The sequence below is a fragment of the Oryzias latipes genome, chromosome 21 (genome assembly GCF_002234675.1).
Source record: "Oryzias latipes chromosome 21, ASM223467v1".
Lineage (NCBI taxonomy): Eukaryota > Metazoa > Chordata > Actinopteri > Beloniformes > Adrianichthyidae > Oryzias > Oryzias latipes.
The window spans coordinates 28412466-28425252 of record NC_019879.2 but is presented as its reverse complement, the minus strand read 5'-3'; the positions used below and the strand labels follow the sequence as shown (position 1 = coordinate 28425252).

At 39.3% G+C, this 12787-nt stretch overlaps 2 protein-coding genes across 2 annotated transcripts; both read left to right on the top strand.

Moving 5' to 3' along the window:
- The first annotated feature begins 1464 nt into the window (after positions 1–1464).
- Positions 1465–3120, top strand: LOC101173022 (trace amine-associated receptor 13c-like). Its single transcript, XM_023950863.1, has one exon. The coding sequence runs from the start codon at positions 1654–1656 to the stop codon at positions 2497–2499; it is 846 nt and encodes a 281-aa protein (XP_023806631.1). The 5' UTR covers positions 1465–1653; the 3' UTR covers positions 2500–3120.
- A 4192-nt stretch (positions 3121–7312) lies between these two features.
- Positions 7313–8367, top strand: LOC111946806 (trace amine-associated receptor 13c-like). The gene is made up of 2 exons (XM_023951190.1): positions 7313–7432; positions 7477–8367. The coding sequence occupies exons 1-2, from the start codon at positions 7313–7315 to the stop codon at positions 8362–8364; spliced, it is 1008 nt and encodes a 335-aa protein (XP_023806958.1). The 3' UTR covers positions 8365–8367.
- The last annotated feature ends 4420 nt before the right edge of the window (positions 8368–12787 follow it).

Sequence of the window (12787 nt, the reverse complement as noted above, 5' to 3'; positions counted from 1 at the left end):
GTAGTTAAATTTGTGTTGGTGAGAATTCTTAGAATAAATTTGGTTGTACTGCTCTTTTAAGAAAAACACATCTCCTTCCTGAAAAGAAACAGTAAATATTATTGGATGTATTTCTAGCATGTTTGTATCTTTCTGACTGTAGCTGTTAACTATGTAGTGAAAATCTTGGGTTCTAGTTCTTTTTTTCTTTGTTCTTCTGTAGTTATTTTTGTTTGAGCTTTTTCTTTATTGTAGTTTTCGTAGCTGCTCTGCCTTTACATTCATCACACCAACTTTAAATTTCTAATCCCTGCAGCTGTTCATATAACTACACCTCTTTGTATTCAAACCATTGACTGTAAATGAGAACTGGACTGAGTGAGTCAGTGTGATGTCGCCATGATAGAAAACGGTTTACTTCCGGCTCCAACCAAATGAAGTCAATTCGGTCATCATGTTTTTACTATAAAGACACCGCCATATTGGAGCCACTGCAGTAAGAAGTGATTGGTTCAAGTCAGTCAGAGTTTCTATAGCAACATACTCTGGCAAATCAGGCATTTGATTGGTTCGTTAATAACTTGAAAAACTTGAACTACTAAAAAAAAATATCACGAAAAATATGAGGATTATCAAGAACATGTTAAAAAATAATCAGATCAAGAATGTTAACTCTGACCAATAGAATGACTGAGTTGTTGTTTCTCTTTTGGTTTTTCCCATCTGGGGTCGCCACAGCGAACGAGTCGCATGGGAAACTTGGCAATGTTTTACGCCGGATGCCCTTCCTGACGCAACCCTCTCAAAGCAACTGGGCTTGGGACCGGCATAGAAGTAGAGAAGGGAACAGGGAGCAGCCCGGAGTTGAGCCTGGGTTTCACGGATGGAAGGCACCGCAAACCAGCACGAGCTAAACCGGCTCCCAATAGAATGACTGAGTAACAGCTATTTTTTTCTCCATATGGGATTTGGAACACAAGGGGGGAGGGGTCGGTCCAGGTGTCATATACAGTCACTGATTTAAATCCATTGATTTTCAATTGAAAATCTCTTTCTTAAATAAAGGTTAAATAAAGGTAAAAGCCAACATAAGGCGGCACCAAAGATCCTTTTAAGCACCAAAACAAGCAGAATAAACCACAAAAGATGTTTCCGCAAACCATTCAGTTTATTTTAAATGAAAAAAAACATCCAAATATTTAAAGACACAGCAAAGGTTTATGTGGTTTAGTTTCTTTTATTAGTTTTTCAGGTTTTCTTTGTGCTGCTCTTCTAATTCTCCTGCACAGCAAACATTGTTTCATCAGAGGATTCCTGTTTTCTTCCTCCTCGTCATCACAGGAAAACGTTCTAACAAAGTTAGTCACGGTTGTGAAGCTCGTCTCCCTGTGGTCATCAGGGAGGAGGGTCATGCAGAGGCTTTAAGCGTGCAGCGTCTCCAGAGTTCAGCAGATCTCCCCTCTGCTCTGAAGATGGAAGGAGGAGACCTCTGCTTTCCAGAGCTCAACAGCTCGTGTCACAAACAGAGGCGTTCTCCTTCCTTCATACTGCTGGCTTCAGTTCTTCTGTCCGTCTTCTCTGTTCTCACTGCGGTTCTGAACCTGCTGCTCATCATCTCCATCTCCCACTTCAGGTAATCGCTGACACCTCCTCCACCTGGATGTCTTTTGGTGGATGACGGTCATGGTGATGCACTCTGTTGTCTTCAGGCAGCTCCACACTCCCACCAACCTCCTCCTGCTCTCTCTGGGCGTAGCAGACTTCTTTGTTGGCCTCCTCCTGTTGTTTCAGATCCCGCTCTTGGACGGCTGCTGGTATCTGGGTGACCTCATGTGTGTTTTTTACTACATTTTTATGGTAACCACTACCTGTGCCTCTATAGGGACTATGGTTCTCATATCAGTGGACAGATATGTGGCCATTTGTTATCCTTTGCATTATCCTGTCAAAATCACCCCAAAGAGAGCTGGGATCAGCGTGTTCCTCTGCTGGACCTGCTCGTTCCTCTACGACATTTTGATGATGAAGGACAACTTCAAACAGCCAGGCAAGTTCAGCTCCTGCTCCGGAGACTGTGTGGTTCGTCTCAGTTACGTCAGCCAAGTTGTGGACCAGGTGGTGTCCTTCTTTCTTCCCATCACGGTCATAGTGGTCCTGTACGCCAGGGTGTTTGCGGTGGCGGTGTCTCAGGGGCGGGCCATGCGCTCTCACGTTGCAGCCGTCCCTCGCAAAACCAAAGTGAGGGTGAGAAAGTCTGAGATGAAGGCCGCCGGCACTCTTGGGGTTGTGGTTTTTGTGTTTTTTGTGTGTCTGTTCCCCTCCTACTCTGCATCGCTGTCAGGTCAGGAAACCGTGATCGACACATTCTCTGCCGCTTTCATGTTTTTTCTGGCCTTCTTCAACTCGTGCCTGAATCCGATTATTTACGCTTTTTTCTATCCTTGGTTCAGAAAATCAATAAAACTAATCATGACGCTTGGACTTCTGAAAGCTGATTCCCGTGATGCCAACCTAATGTAGGATCTTCAAGAGCTTCTACATAGAAAAAATCTACCTTGTGTGGAGAATAAAAGCTAGTACAACAGCAGCATCTGACCTGCAGGCATGTTTACAGTAAGATTTGAAACGAGCTTCAATGCAATCAGTTTCCTGTGAACCTGTGATGCAATCGAGGGATGCATTCCTGCTTGGACACACCTGATCCAGGTTGTGAACAGGCCGACGGTATCGGAAAAACTTGTAGGGTCACCGACACTTGACGCCTGGAGTTCCCCATCTCAGCTGTAGACTTTTGTTCAAGCTTCTCATATTTTGATCAATTTATTGTCAAGTTTGATCAAAGCTTAGTACTCCTTTTTCAGATTTTTTTTTCTACTTTGCAATTTTCTCTGTTAAAACTGTTTTTTGTATAAATCCAAAGACAAAGCAAAGACTGTCAAATAATGAGGAAAATATGTCTAAAAAACACAAAGCTGTATTAAACAGTGTTCCAAGGATTTCTTCCAGCTATGTGTCATAACTTCTATGTCTGTTTTACACCAGAAATCTCAAAGCTGAAAACTATACTAATACTAATGATAGATCCGTGTCTATCCTGTAAATGGCAAACTCATGGATGAGCTCAGAGGCTACTGATGGTTGTTGGTCAAAGCTTCTGATGTAAAAACCAAGCAGATACTGATTCTGTCATGGAGAAACGCGGCTATGTGCTCTTATGCAACACTTTGTTTTAGCAATATGTTCCATCAGATGAGATTTGCAGCTGACTTCAACCATGTGTACCTATCCAGGGCAGCAACTCAAAATGTGCTTCAGGGAACCAAAAGCTGTGGGGGTTTCAGCAACCCCAAGAGCAGAGTCATTAAGGAGCCACATATTTGCACCCAAGGCAGGGTTTTTTGTTGTGTTGTTTATATTTTTTAAATTTCTTACAGTATTGCTTTTGCCTATTTTTTTCACTTTTAAATTTTACAATTCATTACTGGCTTTTTTTATTTTTTAAATATATACTTTTACGATGCTGTTATGCTTACATTTTTGCTGCTTTTTTGATTTTTTTCACAGTTCACATTGTTGTGATTAGTTAATTATCATTTTTATTTGCGAAAAGTCTCTTTAATGTGTTTTATTATACACTTAATTAATAAAAGTGTGTGTATTACAGAAAATATTCGTAAACACAACATTTCAAGACAAAAGCATTGGTACTGATATTGGCGATGTAATTATTTTGAATTGGATCTCTCCTTCATGTGGACATCACTGAGGCTTCTTTTTGTTCCAGGAATCCGTTTTTCCTTACCTAGATGAAGGGTCTAAGGGCAGGGATGTCCAGTTTAGTTTAGTTTAGTTTAGTTTAGTTTAGTACCCTGGAAAATTCATGTATGCCCTATTTAATGCACTAAGTGGTAAGGGAATTTGGACATAGCCTAATGCTACATTCACAGCGGTATGTTCAATAAAAAGGTAAATTAAGTAGATATTATTTTCCACTGATCTTTGTTAAATACACATTTTCAGTCAACTCAACATGTTTTCCACAGTTTCTGAGGTTAAAATCGCAGAATTTGGGTGTTGCGCGATCACAGACGGAGCGGAAACTCCGGGTTAGGCTCTGAAGCGCTGTGCCTCACGTCTGACGGCATGACTCAATGTTGACAGGGACGTGCAGTGAAAACGCTGCTGTAGGCCCGCAGAAAAGGCTTTAGGTGAGGCATGCCTCACCAGCAGGGGGCAGACGTGAGCTGACAGCTGCTTTGTAGCTACACTGGTGCTGTAGAAACAGAACAGAAAGAGGAGACGTCTCTATTGAGAGGAAGAAACTCATATAAACTAAAGGAAAATAAGGAAAACTTTTCCTACAGACCAAAGAGCTTTTTGTGGAGAAGGATCGACACATATACCCAAAAAGTAAGGCCAAACATGCTTTTCAATGTTTTTTTTAGTTTTTAAATGGGAGTAAGTGGAAAAAAATGTAAGTAAAATCATTCATTTTATTTTTTATCATCATTTTCACAGACAACATTTGATAACTGATTAAAGCGCCAGAATTTGGAAAATCCCAGACATAGTTACAGAGGGCCAAATGTGTGCTGAACACTTAGTGCCTCACCTGCCATCAACCTCACTGCACGTTACTGGTCTACGTAAACGCTGGTAAACCCACGTTTTAGGCTTCCGCGTTCCAAACCCTTGCGTTCAGGTGTCACTAAGCCAGTTGTTAAGTCCATCCTATGTACAAACTGGGTGTTACTGAACTGTCAACACCTTTAACGTCAAACAGCTGAACTTTTACCAATCAGGGACTCACATTTGTTGGTGATGTATGGATAGCCTTCTTCTTAACCCTTGTGCTATCCCATGGGGTCCAGATGACCCGATCCTTAAATGACATGTTATCCCTACCATGACAAAGGTGGATAAAGATGAAGAGGAATGAATGAAAACTTTATTAATCCCAACAAGGAGAAACTCAGTTCCAGTACATCTCGATGAAGAAGGTCAGACAAACAGCACAGGATACACACACACATCTCGAGAGGTTACTGAGGTCAATGCAGCCGAGCGCCTTAGATGACCTGCGCCGGCGCACCTTTGTATAGCATGCAGATGGACCACGAAGAGGGCCTGGGGTTGGGTTTGGTGACAAAAAAAAGTCGTATCCCTACACTGCGTACAATGTGTTGATACAAGAAAAAAACTACACCGGTTAAACACAAATAGCACATATTCAGACAAAGACACAGTACATGAGGCTCAGGGGGGAAAGGGTGGTGGACGGGAGTGGGGGGCCCCCCATGAGTCTGTCCAACAGGTGCAGCTCCGTGAGCCAGGCACATCTTCCGGGCAGCTCACAGAGGAGGTAGGGAGGGGGTTGGGAAGCCGAGGACAAGCAGGGAGGGGGTGAGTTGCAGTTATCAACCCTCAAGAACAGCTGCTGTAGTCCACTCTGTAGAAGCGGCTTTGTTTTGGTGGAGCCAAGGACAGTTGTCCATAGCTCCTTCGGGGAGTCTGATTAGATAAAATACTTTTTGGCGCCATCAGGTTGTTTGTACTGCCGGCAGAGTCCTCGACTGGCTCTTCGCTTTGTGTGAGGCAGAGATTGGTCCGAATGAGAAGTGGGTGAATTTAGCCCAGTCTTCCCTCAAATCCGGGCAGAAACTTGCTCCAAGGTGGCATCCATCTTCCGCACAAGTTCAGGGGTCTCAAGCAATCTGCTTAAGTGGGCAAGACAAGCACAGAGCTTTTGATCCGCTTGTGAAAGTTTCTCATTCTGAGTCTCTCCTCCCCGAAAAATCTTTCCCAGGAGCTTTGATTGATTGCCTCTCTCCATCTTCTGCTCCCAGACCGCCTGATAAATTAGAAATCCTCGGATCCCAATTACGAGGAATCCAATTATCAGAAATCCAAATAGGTACACGTCCTCGACATCCTCCACAGACAGCTGGGCCAGGCACACCAGCCTCCACTTGCCCCATGGATCGATGGTGTATCCAGCCGCGTGGGTGCCGTCCGGGCAGGAAGGGTCCGCTTTCCCGTTCCTTAGTGTGGAAAATACTTTGTCGATCGAATTTAGAGACCAGCTGATCAGATCCATTTTCAGAGTGTAGAAAAGCAGCGGCTTCAGAAGGGGGAAGAATGCACCTAAAGGATTTGATGTAATTAGGACTGCATGGTATGAGAAAAACTTACGATATTATTGATCAGTATTGTGATGACAATATAACTTGCGATAAATGAACAAATAGCAAAAACAACAAAAATATTTCCATTTCACTGCAAAAGTTTAATTTAAATAAGAGTCAAAATACCTTTAATTAGTCTCCAAATGACCCTCGTCTAACTAGGAGGGCAACATCTGACATAAAAGCTCCATCTGATTGGTCAAAAACGTGAAGGGCTCCATCTGATTGGTCAAATGCACAAAGGGATTTATTCAATTCATTAGATAGTTCAAGTAGCCATAAGATTGTTTTAGCACATTTGGGGTTTACCTTTCATTGTGATTTTCGCTGACTTTTGCGATATGTGGGATATTGCACAGCTTGAAATCGCGATAATGACAAATTTGCAATTAATAATTTAGGATAGCACAAGGGTTAAAAACATTGAAGTGCCAACCGTTCTGCATGTGAATGAAGGAGAAATGAATAATTGCGGTTTGTGCCTCGCTGAAATTGTACGACGCCTGTTCTTTTATATATTGGAATAGAGCTGTGATAGAAATATCCTGGATCGAGATTCACACCATACTCACTACGTTTTAAAATAAAATGCCAATTATGACATCCCAATTTATGGAGGTAAAGTCTCATTATTTACAAAAAAAGAGATTTTACAAAGATTATTTTTAAAGTCACAGACAATAACTTAAACGGTTTATAAAAACATTAAAATAAAATTTTTCCTAACAAAAAATCATTGAAACACAGGGCATTGTGGTCTATTTTCACCAATATTGTGAGAATCCATGTATACTGTTTTTTGGAGAGAATTCTGGGAAACTTTCAGAACACTAGATAAGTAGTGGTAGTAAGTAGTGAGGGACTTTAGACATAACTGTAGTATCTGCAAAATCGATCTGGTCATTTTTTTACTTTGGAAACCTCGAATGATCCCAAAACAAATCCATAAAAACGTTAAAGCCTCATTGCATGTTACTTTAGCTAAGCTTTTAAAAGAAAATTTTAAATGTATAATCAATAAATAAAAAAGGGTCCGTAGTCCTTACAGACATGTAACCAAGTAACAAACCAAGGGGGGGTTCCTGTCAAAGACCATAAGAGGCTGCAGTTGTCTGAGAAGCAGTCAGAGCTCAGCAGCTCCCTCTCAGATGGAGGAAGTGGAACTCTGTTTCCCAGAACTCCTCAACTCCTCCTGCAGGAGGACAAAGCCTTCTCCCTCTGCTGCTGTGCTCATCCCCTTCATGCTGAGCTTCGTCTCTCTGACCACCGTGACTCTCAACCTGCTGGTCATCGTCTCCGTCTCGCACTTTAGGTAACTTTTAATGTGAACCTGAAAACTGTCAAAGACTCTGATGTTGAGGTCACAAAGTTCTACCTCCTGTTCTGCAGGCGGCTCCACACTCCGACTAACCTCCTCATCCTCTCTCTGGCGGTCTCTGATTTCTGCGTGGGCTTCCTGATTCTCTTCCAGATTTTTTTTCTGGACGGCTGCTGGTATCTGGGGGACCTGTTGTGTGTCTTTTACTATGTTTTAGATGTCGTCGTTACGTCTTCCTCCGTGGGAAACATGGTTCTCATATCAGTTGACCGATACGTAGCGATTTGTTACCCTTTGCATTATCCCACCAAAGTCACTCTGAGCAGAGCTCGGCTCGCTGTGTCCCTCTGCTGGATCTGCTCTCTGCTCTATGACTTTGTGCTGATGAGGGAAAACCTTAAACATCCAGGAAAGGCTAACCTCTGCCTCGGAGAGTGTGTGATTAGCTTTAGCAGTGCAGAAAATGTCTCAGACCTTTTTATCACGGTGGTCATCCCCATCACGGCCATCACTGTCCTGTGTGTGAGGGTGTTTGTGGCGGCCGTGTCTCAGATTCGGGCCATCCGGCCTGGAGCTGCAGCTCAGCCTCAGAGGGGTGGTGTGACGGTGAGGAAGTCTGAGCTGAGAGCAGCCCGGACCCTCGGGGTGGTGGTTCTGGTTTTTCTTGTGTGTCTCCTTCCGTATTACTGTGTCGTTCTGGAAGGCCCCGCCGACTTTGTCAATGCTTCATATGTAGCTTTTGTCACATCTGTGTTCTACCTGAACTCCTGCATAAATCCGCTGATCTACGCCCTTTTCTACCCCTGGTTCAGAAAGTCTGTAAAAATCATTGTGACTTTTAAAGTTATGAAACCTGGCTCTCGAGACATAAAAATGATGTGATGTTACAAAGAGGAGGTTGTGTCATATTTGTTATTTTAATCAGCTAATGACATTTCAGCCCTTTATGCTTATTTTGAATTGAATTGAAATTGTGTTGTTTCACAGAACAGAAATTTAGCATTCATGGCAGCTCAAAGGAAAAAACAAATAACAGTTTTAAGGATTTATTTGTGCTTATATCTTCATTTGTGCAAGTTTGTGTCATTAAAAGACTTGATCTGATCTTATAATTCACTTTGAAAGCTCCCGTTAACCTGCAATACTTTTGGGACTAGAAACACGGGTTCGGATGGTGTGTATGAGTTCTCTAATACGGTGGCCCTGAAGTCCAAATCACGTTGTTTTTTTTTTTAAATCACTCAGTGCAAAAACCTTTTATAGATCACAACAACATTAAAAAACTAAAGCAAATTTGCATTACATTTCAAAAAAGAAGACTAAATTTCAGAAACCAAAGCATAAAAAAAACACATTTTGAAAAGCAAAAGTAACTTTTAGAGGAAAAAAGAAATGTTTGTAAAATGAGACATAAGGAGAAACCATGAAAGGTAGGTAGTACTCTGGGACATCGCTGATTGGATGAGGAGATCCAGTTTTGCTTTATGTCAAATAACCTTCAGTTGAAATAACAGCGATGTCCAATCTCACTTAGCTTTTCTGGTTTCTTTTTTTGCAGTTTTAATTGTCATTTTGATATTAAAATTGTTTTGGCACTGAGTGATTTGTTCATGTGATTTGGACTTCAGGGCCACCGTACTCTAATGAGCCTCACAACATTCAGCAAAGGTAGTGTCCTTTAGGACGTTGAAAATGTTCAACACATAAAATTAGCCAACCGTTTTGCTAAATGTAACATTTGTAATGTTTGTTTATAATTTTCATAACTTTAATGTCAGATTCAAACGTAAATGTTAAACCTAAATGTTTATACTAAATCCTCTAAATCCGCTGAATCCCTTTCAGGGTGATGGGGATGCTGGAGCCTATCCTGATTACTGCTGGATGAGGGGAACGTTGCAGGATACAAAAATAAATCCTAAAATAAAATAAACCTTTTATTTGAATATTATTGTTTAACCTAAATGTGTGGAAATGTGCAGATTTAGGTTTAACATTTAGATTGAACAACAATATTCAAATAAAACATTCATATCAAAATTCTTTTTTAACATTTATATTTACCTGTTAGAATAAAACATTTAAATCTACATGAAACATTTACATGTTTACTTAACATTTAGATTAAACATTTATGTTTATTTTTACATTAAAATAACATTGTTTTAAATTACACATTAGTTTGTTTTAAATTCTGACATGAATGTAATAAAATGCAGCAACTAGAAAAGATAGCTAAATCTGAGGAAACTATGAGTTTATTTCTATATTTATTTCTATAACCTGAACTTTTTTACTCTGCATCCCATAAATCCTTATGGTATTCAACAACACATAATACAATAACTATAATATTGTCCTCACCCGTGACATAGAGCTGAAACTGAAATGAACTTCTCCTGAGTTTCTATCAGAGAAAAGGAGTCAAATTCAGACATCCAGGCAGGAACTCGTGCTTTGAAGACCTAAAACTATTCAAATGTGATAATAAAACACACAAAACGCCCTCAACCCTCCTGATGCCTGCACCCAACAGAATGAAACATAAAACTCAAAATTTAAATAGAAACTAAAATGGAAGTGGAAACCTGACTTGATGCTGATGTGAGGAAATGATCTATATTTGCTTGTAATCCTGGTTTGAAAGGATTCCATCTCAGAAACCTCAATGACTGAATAAGTTAGGGGGGTAAATACAAAGTCTCAATAGAAACTCTCCAGATCTCCTTGAGAGCTGAAGAACGGAGGAAGATCAGCGAAGCGTCTTTCAAATAATGTCACTCCAAATGGAATTTGTTGAAATCAGACAGACTGATCCCACTGGTAATAGCTTTGAGTCTGTTCGACAACGTTCCTGCCCGAAGAATTCTTCCAGTGCCATGTTTAACTTAAATCGGGAAGTACCACATGTTGCAGTCCCTCAAAAGACCACCAGAGGCTGGTTCACTCCATGAGTAATAAATTGCTTGAGATGCTACGCTGGCCTGTTACTATTGCCCAAGATACATATAGAGTGACATGGCAGAGCAGATACAGTAAAATTACCATAAAATGCTTAATTTTTCGTCTTCGTCTTCATCTTTTTTTATTTTGGACTAGTGAAACAAGAGTAAAATAACAAAATAAGACAAAAACGAGACTAAACTTGCAAAAAAAAAAAACAAGAAAAAGACAAGTAAATTATATAAAACAAAACAAAACAAAATTGTATAAACACCAGTCCAAAAGGGAGTGAGAAGAAGAAAAATCTTATAAACTCTCACCCCCCTTTACCTTAAGCCCTTACTTTCCCACCATCAAAGTCCAGTGCCCTACCCAAGTGTATATGTACATATATACATGTAATTTTCATTTCCAAACAACATGCAAATGAATAACAAAACGTATTGTCAAAGTATGCAGATTTATAAATGCTGACATTCTGTATTTTTTTGTATTTGCTCATATTTATCCTTGATCATCTTTCTGTATCTATATTTAAATTATTTTATGTTTGGACATTGTTTCAAGCATTCACTGGTTCTGTTCCACAACTTCACTCCACAAATTGAAACACAGAATCTCTTTTTATTTGTATGTGCTTTATGTATGACAAATTTATCTTTTTCCCTAAAATTGTATTTTTCCTCTCTTGTGATAAATAACCTTTGGATATTCGTCGGTAATAAATTGTTTTTGGCCTTGAATATTATTTGAGCGGTACAATACTCTACTAGATCGTAAAATTTGAGTAATTTTGATTCTATGAATAATTTATTTGTGTGTTCAAGGTAACTGACTTTATGTATGATTCGTATTGCTCTCTTCTGAAGTATTGAAAGTGAATGTAACGTTGTTTTATAGTTGTTCCCCCAAACCTCTACACAATAAGAAAAATATGGTAAAACTAATGTACAGTATAACATGCGGAGTGATTTGTGGTCCAGAACCAGTTTAGCTTTATTTAAGACAGAAATAATTCTGGATAGTTTAGCTTGTATGTAGCTAATATGTGCTTTCCAGGTAAGTTTGTCATCAATTATGACCCCAAGAAATTTATTTTCATAAATTCTTTCAAGATTCACCCCATTTATGTGCATGTCAATGTTAATATTTTTACCCTTATGGTGACCAAATAACATCATTTTTGTTTTACTTAAATTTAGTGAAAGCTTATTTACATCAAACCACAGCTTCAGTTTTTCCATCTCCTTCTTAACAATTTCAATGAGTTGCTGCCGATCATCCCCATCATAAAACACATTTGTATCATCAGCAAATAGAACTAGCCGTAATTTGTTAGAAACCTTAAATAAATCATTTATATATAAAATAAACAATATTGGTCCCAGAACCGACCCCTGAGGGACACCACAAACAATGTACAAACATTGGGAACAAGCACCTTCAACCTTTACAAACTGCTTTCAGTTGCTCAAATAGCTTCTGATCCAGTCTAGCACTAACCCCCTAATGCCATACCGTTCCAATTTATTAATTAACATATCGTGGTTAATTGTGTCAAAAGCTTTTTTTAAATCAATAAATACCCCGATTACATGTTTTTTATTATCAATAGCATTTGTTATATTTTCTATTACATTCATCAGGGCCAGTGATGTTGATCGATTTGACCTGAACCCATACTGTCCTTCGTCCAGTATCTTGTGCTTTTCGATGAAAGAGTTTAATCTGGTTATGAACATTTTTTCCAGTATCTTTGATAACTGCGGTAACATAGAAACTGGCCTATAGTTTGTGAAGTGATGCTTGTTCCCGGTTTTGTACAATGGTATAACTTTTGCAATTTTCATTTGATTAGGAAATGAACCTGTTTGGAATGATAAATTAAAAATATATTCTAATGGTTTCAGAATTCCACTGATTACTGTTTTCACCAAAGCCATATCAATGCCATTAACATCAGTAGAGAGTTTACCCTTCATTCCTCTCACGGTCTTTAATATTTCATTTTCAGTTACTGGGTTAAGAACCATTGAACTGGGATTTTTGTCAATGAATATTTGCGCATGCTTTCCAAATGTTCCTGGATCTGGGATTTGCTTTTCTAATTCAGGTCCCACGTTTACAAAAAAATCATTAAATCTTTTAGCAATCTCTTCCCTTTGATCTATTTCTTTACCCTTACTAATGAACTACTTTGGATAGGAGTCTTCATTGTTACCCCTTCTTTGAATAGTATTAAGTATGCCCCATGTTTTTTTGATATTACTTTTGTTTTCCTCTAAAAGTTTTCCATAATATTCCTTCTTGCATGTTCTTATGATCTGCGTTAGCTTATTTTTGTATTTTTTATATTTAATTT